General features: G+C 31.8%; 1 protein-coding gene across 1 annotated transcript; it reads right to left on the bottom strand.

Annotated features, from left to right (window-relative positions):
• Window positions 1–1,907: 1,907 nt before the first annotated feature.
• Window positions 1,908–5,385, bottom strand: LOC114728588 (uncharacterized). The gene is made up of 3 exons (XM_028915498.1): window positions 5,261–5,385; window positions 4,395–5,119; window positions 1,908–3,438 (listed from the first exon to the last, which is right to left on the bottom strand). The coding sequence occupies exons 1-3, from the start codon at window positions 5,307–5,309 to the stop codon at window positions 2,140–2,142; spliced, it is 2,073 nt and encodes a 690-aa protein (XP_028771331.1). The 5' UTR covers window positions 5,310–5,385; the 3' UTR covers window positions 1,908–2,139.
• Between the last annotated feature and the right edge of the window lie 9,060 nt (window positions 5,386–14,445).

Below are 14,445 nucleotides of genomic sequence, written 5' to 3'. Positions count from 1 at the left end.
ATTCATTATATATGAGGATGGTGAAATTGATGGAGATATTTCTTATAGAATACAAGCAGAGTGGTTAAAGTGGATGAATGCTACCAAAGTTATTTGTAATAAGAAGGTACCTAAGAAGTTTAAGAAAAAATTCTATCAAACTGTTATAAGACTAACTATGTTGTATAATAGTGAATGTTAGGCTCTAAAAGGAAAACAAGAGCTTAAAGTTTAGGTAGAGAAATAAGGATATTGAGATAAATGTGTGGTCATACAAGAAAAGATAAAATTCAAAATGAAAATATAAGAATAAGAGTAAGTATGGCACCTATCGAAGAGAAAATGGTTGAACATCGTTTGAGGTGGTTTAGCAAGTGCAGAGAAGGCTACTGGAGGCATTGATGAGAAAGGATAGATCAAAGAGTTTGAAGTCATATAAAAAGAGGTAGAGAAAGACCAATGAGAACGCTTATTAAGGTCATTGAATGAGACCTTCAGGTCAACCATATATCTAATGACTTGGTTGTTGATAGAGTACAATTACGTCATGTATCCACATAGCTGACTCCACCTAGTAGGATAAAGCTTGTTGCTGCTGCTGCTCACTAATTACCCTACATGTGACTTATATTTAGGAACAAATTTTTCTCTACAAATGACTTATAAACAGAAATAGAATGGTATATAACAATGTTAATTTTCACTAGTAACTTTTAGAGAGTAAGAAAACGGCTAAGAGATTGATTGCTAGTTAAGGATGAATATTCTTCTAAAATTATATAATATATTAAATGTGTAGGGATAATAGGTGTTTTAATTTTTGACAATGAACAATCATCATTATAAAGCTTATAATCAGCTTGTTTAGCATCAACCTCAACAATAGAACCAGAGAAAAATGTATGTTGAAAATTCAATTCATGAAATCCATCCCTCTGTTAATAGAGCTAATAATATGAGATGAATTTGTAGGTCTAACCTGCCAACCCACCAAAAATTACAAAACCAACCCATAAGTAAATAAGCCTTTTTATCCTGCACTGCCAGGATCACAACCCGTCGCATGTTAGCCGGCCAACCCGTGGGTTAACCCACATTTTTAAAAAATTTTTAATTATTATATATTATATCCTCACTAAAAAATTAAAAAAAATACCTATATAATTTATTTGGTGTTTTCAATCAAATATTTCAATAAAAAAATCTTATTATATTTTTTTGGATATTGTATAAGGAAAAGAATATTTCAAAATAAAAAATTATTTAAAAAATTAAATAATTGTTGATGGGTCTTGGAACACTCACTTTCAAACAAGCTTTTTTAACCCAACCCATATGGGTTCAATTGTGGGATTGAACCGTATTAGCATCCCTATCTATTAAGAGTAATAGAGAAACTCTCATATGACATGGCCAAATTAATAATGCCATCAATTCATGGGATTATTCAAATCTAATTCTTTAATACTAATTAGATCCTGTTTAAATCCCAACCAAATGTAATGACTTTATTACATTTCACTATCTCTCCTCTTTCGGAATTTATCCTTCAACTACCTAGAAATAAAATCACTGATTTCAGGTCACTTGAAAGAAAAAAATTATTTTGCCATGAAATTAAATGGCTGATTTCATTTCACTTGATGGGAAAGAGGGGGGAAGGCTTTACCATAAAATCGCTAAGTTCATTAAAAGTACTCTCTTAAACAAAACATCCAATTTGAATCCAAGAAAAACTATCTTGTTTAGTACTTGACAACTCTTAACTATAAAATAATTGGTAATATTTATTATATAGAATTATCAAAATTAACTAATTACATGTAGTTTGAAGAAATCAGAACTAAATCTCAGTTAATTACCAGACGTTTAATCTAGAGAGCATAAAGATTTGATTTGGACAACTAATTAAATACCAGAAAGCATGATAGAGAACGAAGAAGAGTAGAGAATCCAGATTACTTGGCTTTTCAATTATACAAGAGGAAATTTCAGGTGGACTGTTTCTGGGTAAGCTAGAAAAACTAAACCAATAAATAACAAACCAGAAGATGATACAAACAACAATATTAGGGTACATATTTTATATGAACTGACACAAACAAGCAAGCATTAGCTAAGAGACAATCCACTATAGTGTTGGCACTAGTATATTAACATTTAAGCAACTAAAAAACTGAAACGATTATAACTACGGGATGAAATTGTGCAGCTATTTGAATCTTCCATGCCCAGGCCTTGTGCTCCAAAAGATAGATATTTATTCATCAATCTCTTTCTGAACGAACCCTGTCTATGGTTGGGTTTTAGTGTACCTTCATCTATGGATCGATTGGAGCAAGAGGGTCCCATGATATTAACATCTCTTTGCTCATCAATGGAAGTAACTGAAGCCACAGATGATTTGAGAAAAGGATCGGGAAGTTCCAGAAATGGGTTTACCTGGATTACGCCTTGTGTTAGGCCTGCAGTAAATTTCTCTTTGGTGGATGGACTTGGGAAATAAGTCCTGACAGATAGTGTTCTTTTGTTGTTTGGAAGAGAACAGAAATTTAAGTATCTTTGCCGTAATGGAATTGGGATGTTTTCCATGTTTTTCCTTGAACTGAAAGAATATAATGAAAAAGTATCTTCTTCATCTTCCAGCTTTGAGGCACCGGCTTCTCTATCTTTCTTTTTAGGCCACCGCAGAAAAAACTTTAGGCGCCTTGGAGTGAACTTAACAGAACCAGACTTGTCATACGGGGAGTTGGCTGACCCACTAGTGCTGAGTTCACCAGAATAGGAATTAGATTTTACACTTGCTTGATCATAGTTGATTTCTGATGATGCATTATCGACCCCGGTGTAGAGAAATATCTCTGCATCTGGGATTCTAAAAGAAGTCCCAGGACTCCTTCCAATGCTGTGGGATTTCAGATGGGAACGAAGTACATTTCTAGCCAAATAATCAGGATAACTAGATATTCCTCCAGCTGAAATCATTTGCTTGATCAAAATCTCAGAGGATGCTGATCGAGGTCTTCGTTTCAGAAGATCCAGGGGAGTCATGCCATCAGCATCACGAATGTTCAAATCAATGGACGGGACAGACATTAACATTTCCACTACATCACATTGGATGTTATCAATGACAGCTACATGAAGAGCTGTTCTTCCTTCATTGTTCCTGACATTGATGATGTCCTTTATGTTCACCATCTTCCCACTAACAACTTGCTTCATTAGCTCTGTGTGCTTGTCCAGTCTTTGGAAACCTGGACTTCTGAAACCAGCCACTGCCATGTGAAGAAAAGTGTCTCCATAGTGATTGGTTAACACTTCTGATTCGGGAGACGCAAGAATCAAGATCTCTACCACAGGCAAGTAACCCCTGTAAGAAGCCACGTGTAAGGCTGTGTTCCCTTGTACATCAGTTGAGGTGATAATCTCTGATGATTCTAGTAGATTTTTCACCACCTGCACCGCTAGAATGGTCAGAATAAGTGAAAGCTTTTTGTTGCATTCAGTGAATCTGCACAAATTTAACTTCTGTTGCATTCACTGTCCCAAAGTTATCAAATTTGAAGATGAGAAGCGATGCCCTTTCTTGTTTAGAATATCCAGCATCAACCCGGTTTGGAGTCTACTTAAATATAGGCCACTAGGAAATGCCAGTTAATAAAGCACCAGGACATGATGTGTAAGTAATTCACACAAATATGTTTGATATTAGCAGCGTGCTTAATATCTACCTCAAACTCATCTTAGAGCAATCTGATTTATTATGAACTATGAGGCTTAATAACACAGAGAACAAAAGTTCTGTAGCATCTAGATGAGATGAGTATCTTGTTCATGCTTTCCTTCTACTTCGGTAGAGTGGATTATTTTCTGATAACCATAATAAAGATTTATGAAGAAGCACTAAAAGCTTGTGGGATTAAAATAAAGCAAGTTATAAGCACTATAGGTTCAACTTTCAGGTACTCAGTCCACTTAAACAGAGTGTTTGAGACGCGTCATATGATTAAGTCAGGGGACAAGCTTCGCGTAAAAGGTCCATAGTCTCATTCTGTTTGCGTTTTACTCATCTCATTCTGCTTGGGAAGCTCTCATTGCCATAATTCTTGGGGTTAGCATGCTAAGTAGGTTTAAATTTATTAGCCCTTTAATTTTTGTCTGATCGTTCAATATATTCTCTCCTGATAATTAAAGTTGTTAGTCCTCAAAAGGCAAATGAGAAAAAATTATGTCAGGGTACATAAATTTCATCAAGTTTTCAAGGACTGCAAATTTCTTAAATCTACTGAGAAACCAAAAATTTTAAGATAGATCACTAATCATTCCAGTTTCACGCATCAGAATGAAATGAAAAGAACAAGTAGGACTCAACATATACTGCAACATAATACACAAAAAGTAAACTTCCTCACCTCAACTTGCCCTCTACCAGCTGCTGCGTGCAAAACTGTGGATCCTTGTGAATCTCTAAGAGCTAAAATGTCAGAGTCACTTCCAAGAAGCTGCTTCAATATCTCCCAATTCCCTCCTCTCGCTGCAGCATGAATGGCCCTATTCATCATGTCCCTCTTGAAAATCCTACCATTCTCATCCAAGTCTGCTTCAGTGACACTGCAATCTCTAGTAGAAAGTGCAGAGTCAAGAAGAATCTTGAAGACCTCACAGTTCTTGCTTCTAGCGGCAGCATACAGTATATCAGTGACTCCGTACTCTCCTTCTCCGAACACCAGAAATGGGTCTCTCCTTAACAATTCCTGAACAAAACCCACATCTCCGGCAGACGCAGCAGTGTAAAGCAACCACCCACCATAACCAGCACGAATAAGAGAGTTATGTCCCTTCCCCGTTTCGCATTCGCGAAGAAGATTCCTCGCGACGTGACACCGACATTTAGCGACATCTTCGAATTGAGATTCGTCGTCCCAAACGGTTTCGAGGCGGCGGATTCGACGAAGTGAGGTGAGCTTAATGAGCAAATTGGTGTCCAGGTGGAGAAGCTCCGCTACCAGATCGTAGAGACCGTTCGCCGCTGCCCAATCAATCGGCGACGCGTACCACCATTGATCTCCAGTGCTCTCCCAACGAAGCGGAAAATACCGGGGAGGCATTTTAGCTTCTTCTTCCCCAAAAAATGTTGCTAATGCACAACAAATTTGTATGAATGAAGAAACTGTGAGATTACTGTGTGAACAGCGAAATGGCAAGCTACGAAAGTTCACATAAAAAACAAGAAACAGCGAGAGGGAAAAAGCTCAAAGCTGCAAGAGGAAGAAGGTACGTGGTTTTCGCGGCAGAAGTTGGTGGGAAGACCCAAAATGCACCACCATGTGTGTGTTTCTCTCACAAGTTAACAAAAGCGAAAATGGGCAATTCAATGGCCGAGCAAAAAGTTAAGAAGAAAGCATAGAAAGATTGAGATTCTCTGGTCCGTGAGCACCCACCCACAGGATGATAAATTGATAATTATGATTTTTCCCAGACCCCACAAGCTAGATTTATTCAATTGCGGAAATTTTCATGGATTGTGTTTTTCTCTATAACACGCCATTACCAAAATGCCAACAAAAAAAAAAACTAAAAGGAGAAATTGAAGGCACACTTTTTTTTTTTCTCGCGTACATTAACTCTCTGAAGAATGCTTCTGGTTCTAGATCGCTTTAATAACTTGCATGGCTTGGGCTGCAAAGCTCATGTGGAACATGAAAATCTGCGTTCACCGTTATGAATTACGAGGATAACTATTGCTGGGCAGCCCTTGTAGCCTATAGATAGGCCTATGATTTGAGAAAGATATAAGGAACATGAAGAAAAGGTACTTTACTTTTTCAATAAATAGTGGGGTCATGTGTTTTACATTAAAAAAAGGAAAATGTAATAACAGAAAATGATCAAATTGAGTGAAAATTTTCAATTTCTTTCAAATATAATTAAAAGTCCGGACCTCATTAGCAGAAAAAAATAATTAATTTCAATTAAATTCAATAATGCTCGAATGTTACTTAAAAATATTAAATTTGATATATTTATTCAAAAATAAATTAAATTATTTATTATTTGAAATATAAGAAAATACTTATCCTTATATTCCTTATATCAAATTCTCTAATTATACGTTGTCATCTATTCTTTTGGTTTTTTGGCGTGTGAGGTTTATATTTTAATGATAATATTTTAAGAATCACACACATTGTAACGTGTGATTGAAAAATTTGACAAAATAGATTTAAATAAAGGAAAATGACAATAAAATACCACTTGAATTTCAAAAAGACAAATAAGGCACCTGAATAAGCAAAATGACAAATAGGGCACTGGGTACCAATCTGGAATTCATATTTTCGGCCAAAAGACCAAAATACCCTGATGAAATGCGGGAAGACAGACGCTGAAAGTGAGAGAAAGGAGAGAGGAAGACCGACACAGTGAGAGAAAGGAGAGAGGAGGACCGACGCTGATGAAATGCGGGAAGAAGGAAAGAAGAATGTTGGAAATGCTATTATCTTACTCCTTCGCATCACCATTCCGTAGAGATTGTTGATTTTGGTTGTGGGAAAGAGGATTTGTAGTGAGAGAGGGAGTGAACCGAAGCGGAAATCAGAAAACAATGGCAAGCAATTACGTAACATAACTGTTGTCATATGCTTGCTGGTTTTTGGTAAATCCCACTACGTGAATGGTAAATTTCACTATAGATGTAGTTAATTATGAAAGTTAATAGTTCAATGTTTATTGTGACGTACTTCAAATGCACGTTCACTGAATGATTTATTTATGCTTATAAGTTGCCTTTCCGGTGAAAACAGGTTTACAAAACCCATTGAAGAAGTAGTCACTTTCACTATAAAAGTTGTAAATCCCAGTATATGTTTTGTAAAATTCAACGTGAAATTTTATTGGTTTTTACAAACAAGTTGCCTATCCCTTGAAAACTGGTTGCAAAAGCCATTTAAGAAGTGGTCATTTTCACTATAAAAGTTGTAAATATCACTGTGTGTTTTGTAAAATTCAGTGTGAAATTTTATTGATTTTTAGAAACAAGTTGCTCATCCCCTGAAAAGAGGTTGCAAAACTCATTTAAGAAGTGGTAATTTTCACTACAAAAGTTGTAAATATCATTTTATGTTTTGTAAAATTCAGTATGGAATTTTATTGGTTTTTAGAAACAAGTTACCCATCCCCTGAAAACTGGTTGCAAAAGCCATTTAAGAAGTGGTCATTTTCACTATAAAAGTTGTAAATATCATTTTGTGTTTTGTAAAATTCAGTCTGGAATTTTATTGGTTTTTAGAAACAAGTTGCCCATCCCTGAAAACTGGTTGCAAAAGCCATTTAAGAAGTGGTCATTTTCACTATAGTGGTTGTAAATTTCACTATACATGTAGTTAATTATGAATTTTACAAAATACATATTGTGATTTACAACTTTTGTAGTGAAAGTGACTACTTTGTTAATGGGTTTTGCAACATGTTTTCAGGAGATAAACAACTTGTTTGTAAAAACCAATAAAATTTCACGTTGAATTTTACAAAACATATACTGGGATTTACAACTTTTATAGTGAAAGTGACTACTTCTTCAATGGGTTTTGTAAACCTATTTTCACCGGAAAGGCAACTTATAAGCATAAATAAATCATTCAGTGAACGTGCATTTGAAGTACGTCACAATAAACATTGAACTATTAACTTTCATAATTAACTACATGTATAGTGAAATTTACCATTCACGTAGTAGGATTTACCAAAAACCAGCAGGCATATGACAGTAGTTACGTTACGTAATTGCTTGCCATTGTTTTCTGATTTTCGCTTCATCTTTCCCACAGCTTCACATTCTCTGAAAATGGTTTTATGCGAAGAACAGAAACAGAACCAAAATTTTTTAGAGAAATGCTAGGCAATAACATTTTAAGCTGTGGGAACCCATCGAAAATCAGCGTCTTCCTCTCTCCTTCCTCTCTTCTTCCCAATTTCATCAGCGTCTTCCTCCTCTCTCCTTCTCGTATTTCATCAGTGTCTTCCTCTCTCCTTCATCTCACTTTCAGACAGGGCATTTGGTCTTTTGGCCAAAAATCTGAATTCCAGATTGGTACCCAGTTCCCTATATGTCATTTTGCTTATTCAGGTGCCTTATTTGTCTTTTTGAAATTCAGGTGGTATTTTATTGTCATTTTCCCTTTAAATAACTTGTTGTAAGTATTGTCCTAAAAAATAATAACATTTTTTAGAATTAATATATTATACTGTATCAAAAAAATTTAATATATTATATACAAATATATAGATAGACGATAAGATGATTATATTGTCGAGTTTTAGAATAATTTTTCTTAATATAGTTTTCATGAGAAGATCAGGTCATTTCCTTTAGGCATAAAAAATCAGGTCATTTTCCAACAGTATAAGAAAAGTAACTTTAACCATCTTGGTTGGCCCCAACAAAAGAGCAAAAGGCATTATATGTAAATTACTGCAATTGATGCCATGTATGCATAACCAACCTTTGTTCCCCCCCCCCCCCAAAATTACGCCACCTTTTTGTGTCCGCTAAGGGTCATATGAAGTCATCTATTTTTCATATGTAATTATTAAAATAGTGAATTTCTCTTACTCTTTTTTTTAATAAAAAAATTTATTAAAACTAAATAAAATGATCTACAGTTATTTGGACCCCATTAAGAAAACAGGGAAAACAATAAGAATAACATGCACACTAAAATGAAAGAGACGAGCTCGAAACAAAAGCGCTAGTCTAATTGGAAACATTAAACTACAAGGTAGAAGAGGAACATTAAGAGGATAAGACGACTAATAATTACTATTTTCGATTTTTAATATAAGACCTCATTTGATTTTTATTTTAGTCCTAAATATAAGATTCTAATTCATTTTGTCTCTCACATTTACTCAATTTTTTCCAAGATAATCTTTCTAATAATTTTAATTTTAGCTAACACACTTGATTAGTAAGGATATTTTAGGAAAGAAAATACCTATTTATTACAAATAACTAACTTAACTTTTTTCTTAATCTCCTCAAATTAGTCAACAAACTTTTATAATTAGAACTAGATGTAGTATATTAATTAAAAAGGATTAAATTGTATTCAGCACTCTGAAATATTTTATCAAATACATCTAGTATCTTGAATTTTTTTTTTTTGCTTTAGTACTGGATGAACTAAAAATATTTCTGGATGCTAGATGCACTTAAAAAACCTTAGAGTGCTGGATGCATTACAAATTAAACGAAAAATATTTCAGGGTGTTGGATGCAGCTTAATCTTATTAAAAATTACCAATAATTATTATATAACCTACACCATTAGAAGGTTCATTACAATTATAACTTCTCACTTGATTTTGACCTCAGAGAAAATCACTTCATTTGCGTTTTGGCTTTTGGTTTCAGCAAAAATAAAAAGACACTGGCCTTAAATGTGAACAAAGAACAAACGATTAATTAAGGGCCGGATCTTAATATTACAATCCTGTCCCCTTTTATGAGCAGCACGGGGCCGTTGTTATTTTATTTAATTTCCGCAACGCGCTAGATTTGTGGTGGGAAATAACCAAATCTCTGGGCTAGAGAGGATTATAAAAAATAGCATTCTCATTTGTTAATTTCCCTTGTGGTGCGTGCCGGTGCATGCAGAAATATATACTCTTCTAATCCTATTTATAAAATACTTTTAATATATTTCACATAAATCAAGAAATATCTTAAAATACATTAACTCTCTATTAAGATATAACAATTTTTTCAACTCTACCCATATTTAATATATATATTTTTCAAAAGAGATAACTATCTACACTATAATAAGTAAAGGACAAAATAATACATTCATGCTAAAAATTTAAAGAACTGACATAGGATAAAAAAAATTCTCTTTCCGCCTTATAAATAGGACCAGAGGAGTATATATGAAAGGAAAACATTTACTCCTATGATCTTGTTTATAAGGCAGAGAAAGAAGATATTTTTTAGTCTTATTTATAAGACACTGAGAGAAATTTTTTGCATGGATGTACAATGTTACCCTTCATTTATTATTATGCTGAGTTTGTTTATATAAAATATAATGTATATTAAATAGGGATAAAGTTGAAAAGTTTTTGAATTTTAAATGAGAGTTGATGAAATTTAAGGTTTTTTTTTGTCTATAAAAAACATTTGAAAACGACTTATAAATAGGACCAGATGAGTAAGTTACTTATATCTGTTATGTTAAGTTTTTTAATTACACATAAATATGTGTTCTATTTATTTTTTCAAATGAGTTTATAATTAAATATTAATATTTTAAAAATAATACACACATTGTCATGTGTAATTTAAGAACTTAACAAATATGAGAATTGTTGTCCAGGCAGAATGAAGAAGTCCAAAAAAGTCAAGGCTTTAATGTAGTTTAATGCATCACAAGAAAGATGCATGCATGCAAGAGGGATATTATTATAAAATTTAAATTAGGCTTAATCGATGTTTCATAATTGTCAGTTAAATAGAACGTGTCAAGTAACTTGAGTTGGAGATTGAACAAAAACTTATAAACAGTTGTTATTTTGGGCGTCAAATAACTGAAATGAGTGTGTAGGAAAATATTTGATGATTATTTACCACAAAAACCATCATATAATTGTATTTTATTTTCAGAAAATTAGGATAAATTTATAATTGTCAAATTAATTGACAAATAGTCCCTATGATGTGGAGGAAGATGGTTTACCCGAAACATTATTTAAACATCGAACTAATTTATGCATAACAAAGATGGGTTGTACATAAAAAAAGTTTATTTACACAGAGGTAGGATATCGCACAAGGGATATATGATTGCACACAATAGAAGATAGATTACTCACAATAAAAGTTGAGTTGTACAAAGTTTTTAGAAACCATTTACCAATTAATTTTTTAATAAGAGATTTATAACTATTTGATGAGTTTATGAAAATTACAGCCAAATAGTAGAGAGTAGTACTACCTTGGATTCTAAATATAAAAGCTAGTTAGAGATTTAATTTTATTCTAAATATAAGATCTTAATTCACTTTATCTTTCATATTTTATTTTTTTTCAAAATAATCTTCATAGTGATTGCACATACTTGCTCTCGTGTTGTTGCATTATATTGGATTCAATGTGTTGGGTGTCTTCTCCTGCTTAATTTTGTTTGTATATAATATACACACACACAAATTATACTTTCTCTATTTTGAAATATAAATGTTGGATTATTAAGGTGTAAATTTGTTTCGAGCTAGAAAATTTTGTTGGGTTTAATGTCATTCTGAAAGTTTTCAATATTGTAACAATATCCCTTTAGCCATTGTCTAGTTTAACTTTAAGCATTAGATGATCAAATATGTTAAGTTGGTAGGTCCATATGCCACGCACTTCACTTTTTTTGAAGGTTAAATTATAAATTTATATTAAAAGTTTTCACTTAATATTTTTGGATATTTGGATTTTTTTTTGGTGTAATGTCACCCCATAAATTTTGAAATTGTAATAATGTCTTCTTCGAGATTAAGTTTGATTATTAGTTGACAAAATATACTAAGCTCCTAGATTCATGTATCATCCATTTCATTTTTTCCCCCAAAAATGAAGGTTCAGTACTGGCCACAAGAATATACAAAAATATTCATATTTAACTATAGAAATAATATTTAAATAAGGAAAACATTAATGGAGAAAATAATGTTTAAATAAAGAAGACATTAATTGATTTCCCTTATACGCAAGATACTAAGATAAGGATTACAATTAGAGACACAAGTATAAAACTAGAGGGCCGAAATAATACATATCAAAGGCTGTTATAATCAAATTATCAAATCCTATAATATACTACTCTTAGTTCTTAATATAAAACTAGATAACAAATTTAAAAAGATTAAAAAAATTAGTTGAATTGATTAATTATATCAAATGTATGTTAACTTTCTAAATCACCCTCCCTAATCATGTGCATTCGAAATATCTCTTGATAAGAATCTCTTACACTCAATAGAAATATTTTAAAGAATATATTATAAATTTGAGAGAAAAAGTGGATAAAGATTTTATATTTACAACTAAATTTGATTTCTTACTAACTCTTATATTAAATATTAGAGGTAGTATTTTAAAGGGTTAATGTGCAAATTTATAAATTTATCACAGGCATAATTTACACTAAACTAAAATAAATGCTCTTATTGTTTATGAGGCGAAATTTTTTTTACATTTTTTTTGTATACCGTAAAATAACTTCTATGCAACTAATTCAAAAAGCACTACACTACCAAATTTATTTCTAAAAAACTTAATAAATGTTGCTTTTGAGATTGCTAAAGAAAATAAGGGTATAATATGAAAAAACACTGGTAACTACTATTTCGAATTTTCAAATAAAAATATAAAATAAAACAACAATTTTCATCCAAAAATACTTATAATTTGAAATTGAAATAAAGGGAGCAATTCACTTCTTCTTTTGATTCTAAATGTTAATAAAAAAAATATAGATTCAAATACCGTATGGTTTGTTAAATATAATGCTTGATTTAGTTTAAATTCAGATAAGTCAAAACCCGATATATAATCGTTACTTAGAAGGTTATAAGCATAGCACCAAGAGAGATTATTAATTAGGACAGAGGACTTCATTTTTCTTTTTCTAATGCAACCACCCTATATTTTCAAAACTACTCGTACATTTTAGATTCCAAACAAAACCGATGAGTTGAGTTAAAAAAAATAAAATAAAATAAAATAGAGCCGCGAGCATTTAATGAAGTTGTTCGAACATAATTAATTGGAACATCTAGAAACTGAGTTACATTATGCACCATTTATATATAAAAAGCAAAGATACAAATTTGTCTAAAAAATTTTCATTTAAGAGAGTTGAGTATCTGAAAATTTATTTACTTATTTATTTTTGTCTGAGTACCTGAAAATCTATTTGGATGTATAATTGTCTTGAGTTTAAAATCATAATCATATTACTTCCGGTTATTAAAAAATTGAGTTTAAAATCATAACTATATTACTTTCTATTATTAAAAAATTAAATTTGATTATTAAAGCAGTGATATTAGCATTAATACTTTTAATAGCAAGTAGTAATATTATTATAAATTTAAATTTTTAAGGCAAATTTACATCCAAAATTTTTTTGAATACCATGAAATTTTTAAGACAAATTTTTACATAAACCCATTATAAAATATTCATTTCGTATTTTTTTTCTTTTTTTGGCTGGGACATTTTATTTGTTAATCTCAAGGTCATTAGATCACGTGATTTGATTCTCTCCCCACACAATCTTTAGATCTAACGGACGATTTCATGTCACATTCCTACGGATAAATCATGAACTCCTGTGTACGACTGTACGCTCTGCTAATAAATGAATTGATAAAGCGTAACTCACAAAAAAAAAAAAAGTAACTTTATGCTAAAAACTGTAAATTATACATAGGACCATAGGAAACACTTGCTGCGCTTCTCCTTCGCTGCGCTCATCTTTCCCGCCCTGCATACGACATCGTTTCAGCAAAATGAGGAGGAACCTACGATAAATCCTATTGCTTGTATATCGCTTGATTTTGTGTAGTTTATTTTGCAATGAAAATTATCCATTTCATTCGGAAAAAAAAAAAAACAGAAATAAGACAGAGTGAGAGAGGGCTGGGCAACCGTACATAAAGGCAAAAATGTTGAAGTGAGACTCTGCGAAAGGAGGAAATGCCTGTTCATCCCTATACTTCTTTTAAAAATCAATTATTTTCCTTTTTTTCTATTAATTAAATACATAGAAAGGAGAAAATTTAGCCTTTCTTTCACCTCATTTTTTTAATGATGCATATTTTTATATCTCTATAAATATTGCACACGCTCTCTTTTTGAAGGCAAAAATTAAAGGAAATATAGTAAATAAAGACTTCTCAATATATAAAATTGTGATTTAGGACTCTCAATTTGAAAAATAACAAATAAAGACTCAGTTTCATATTATAAATATGAAATATTGATGAAATATCTGAAATTTTCCTCAGCCAAGTGACAAGTTGACTATAGGAAATGACAAGTTCACTTTAACGAATAATAATTTCAGTAGACAAAATTACAACTTGGTTGAGGGTATGCCAAATGGCAAGTTGATTATGGGAAATGATAAGTTCACTTTACCGAATGACAATTTCAACAAACCAAATCACAACTTGACTGAGAGGCATTTCAAATATTTCACCAAGATTTTATATTTACAATATGAGACCAAGTTTTTATTTGTCATTTTTCAAATTAAGGGTTTCAAATCACAATTTCACATATTAGAAGGTCTTTATTTGTTATTTTTCCAAAATTCAACCCAAATTCCTATCTGTCATTCTACAAGTCTCAACACTCTAAACCATTATGTTAATGGAAAAAAAATATGTAAAGAGTTAAATTTTATTAATTTA

Source organism: Neltuma alba, unplaced genomic scaffold (assembly GCF_004799145.2).
Source record: "Neltuma alba isolate B1F8T4 unplaced genomic scaffold, ASM479914v2 tig00012557_pilon, whole genome shotgun sequence".
In the NCBI taxonomy this organism is placed as follows: domain Eukaryota; kingdom Viridiplantae; phylum Streptophyta; class Magnoliopsida; order Fabales; family Fabaceae; genus Neltuma; species Neltuma alba.
The sequence above is the reverse complement of the archived record's forward strand: the minus strand, read 5'-3'. Positions and strand labels throughout refer to the sequence as shown.

What these genes read in the sequence shown, in the direction of transcription:
- LOC114728588 (XM_028915498.1), bottom strand. Translation starts at nt 5,309, where the DNA reads ATGGTGGTGCATTTTGGGTCTTCCCACCAACTTCTGCCGCGAAAACCA. An exon ending in ACTTCTGCCGCGAAAACCAC is followed by an intron (nt 5,120 to 5,260) that starts GTACCTTCTTCC and finishes GTTGTGCATTAG; the next exon opens with CAACATTTTTTGGGGAAGAA. An exon ending in CTGGTAGAGGGCAAGTTGAG is followed by an intron (nt 3,439 to 4,394) that starts GTGAGGAAGTTT and finishes CTAGCGGTGCAG; the next exon opens with GTGGTGAAAAATCTACTAGA.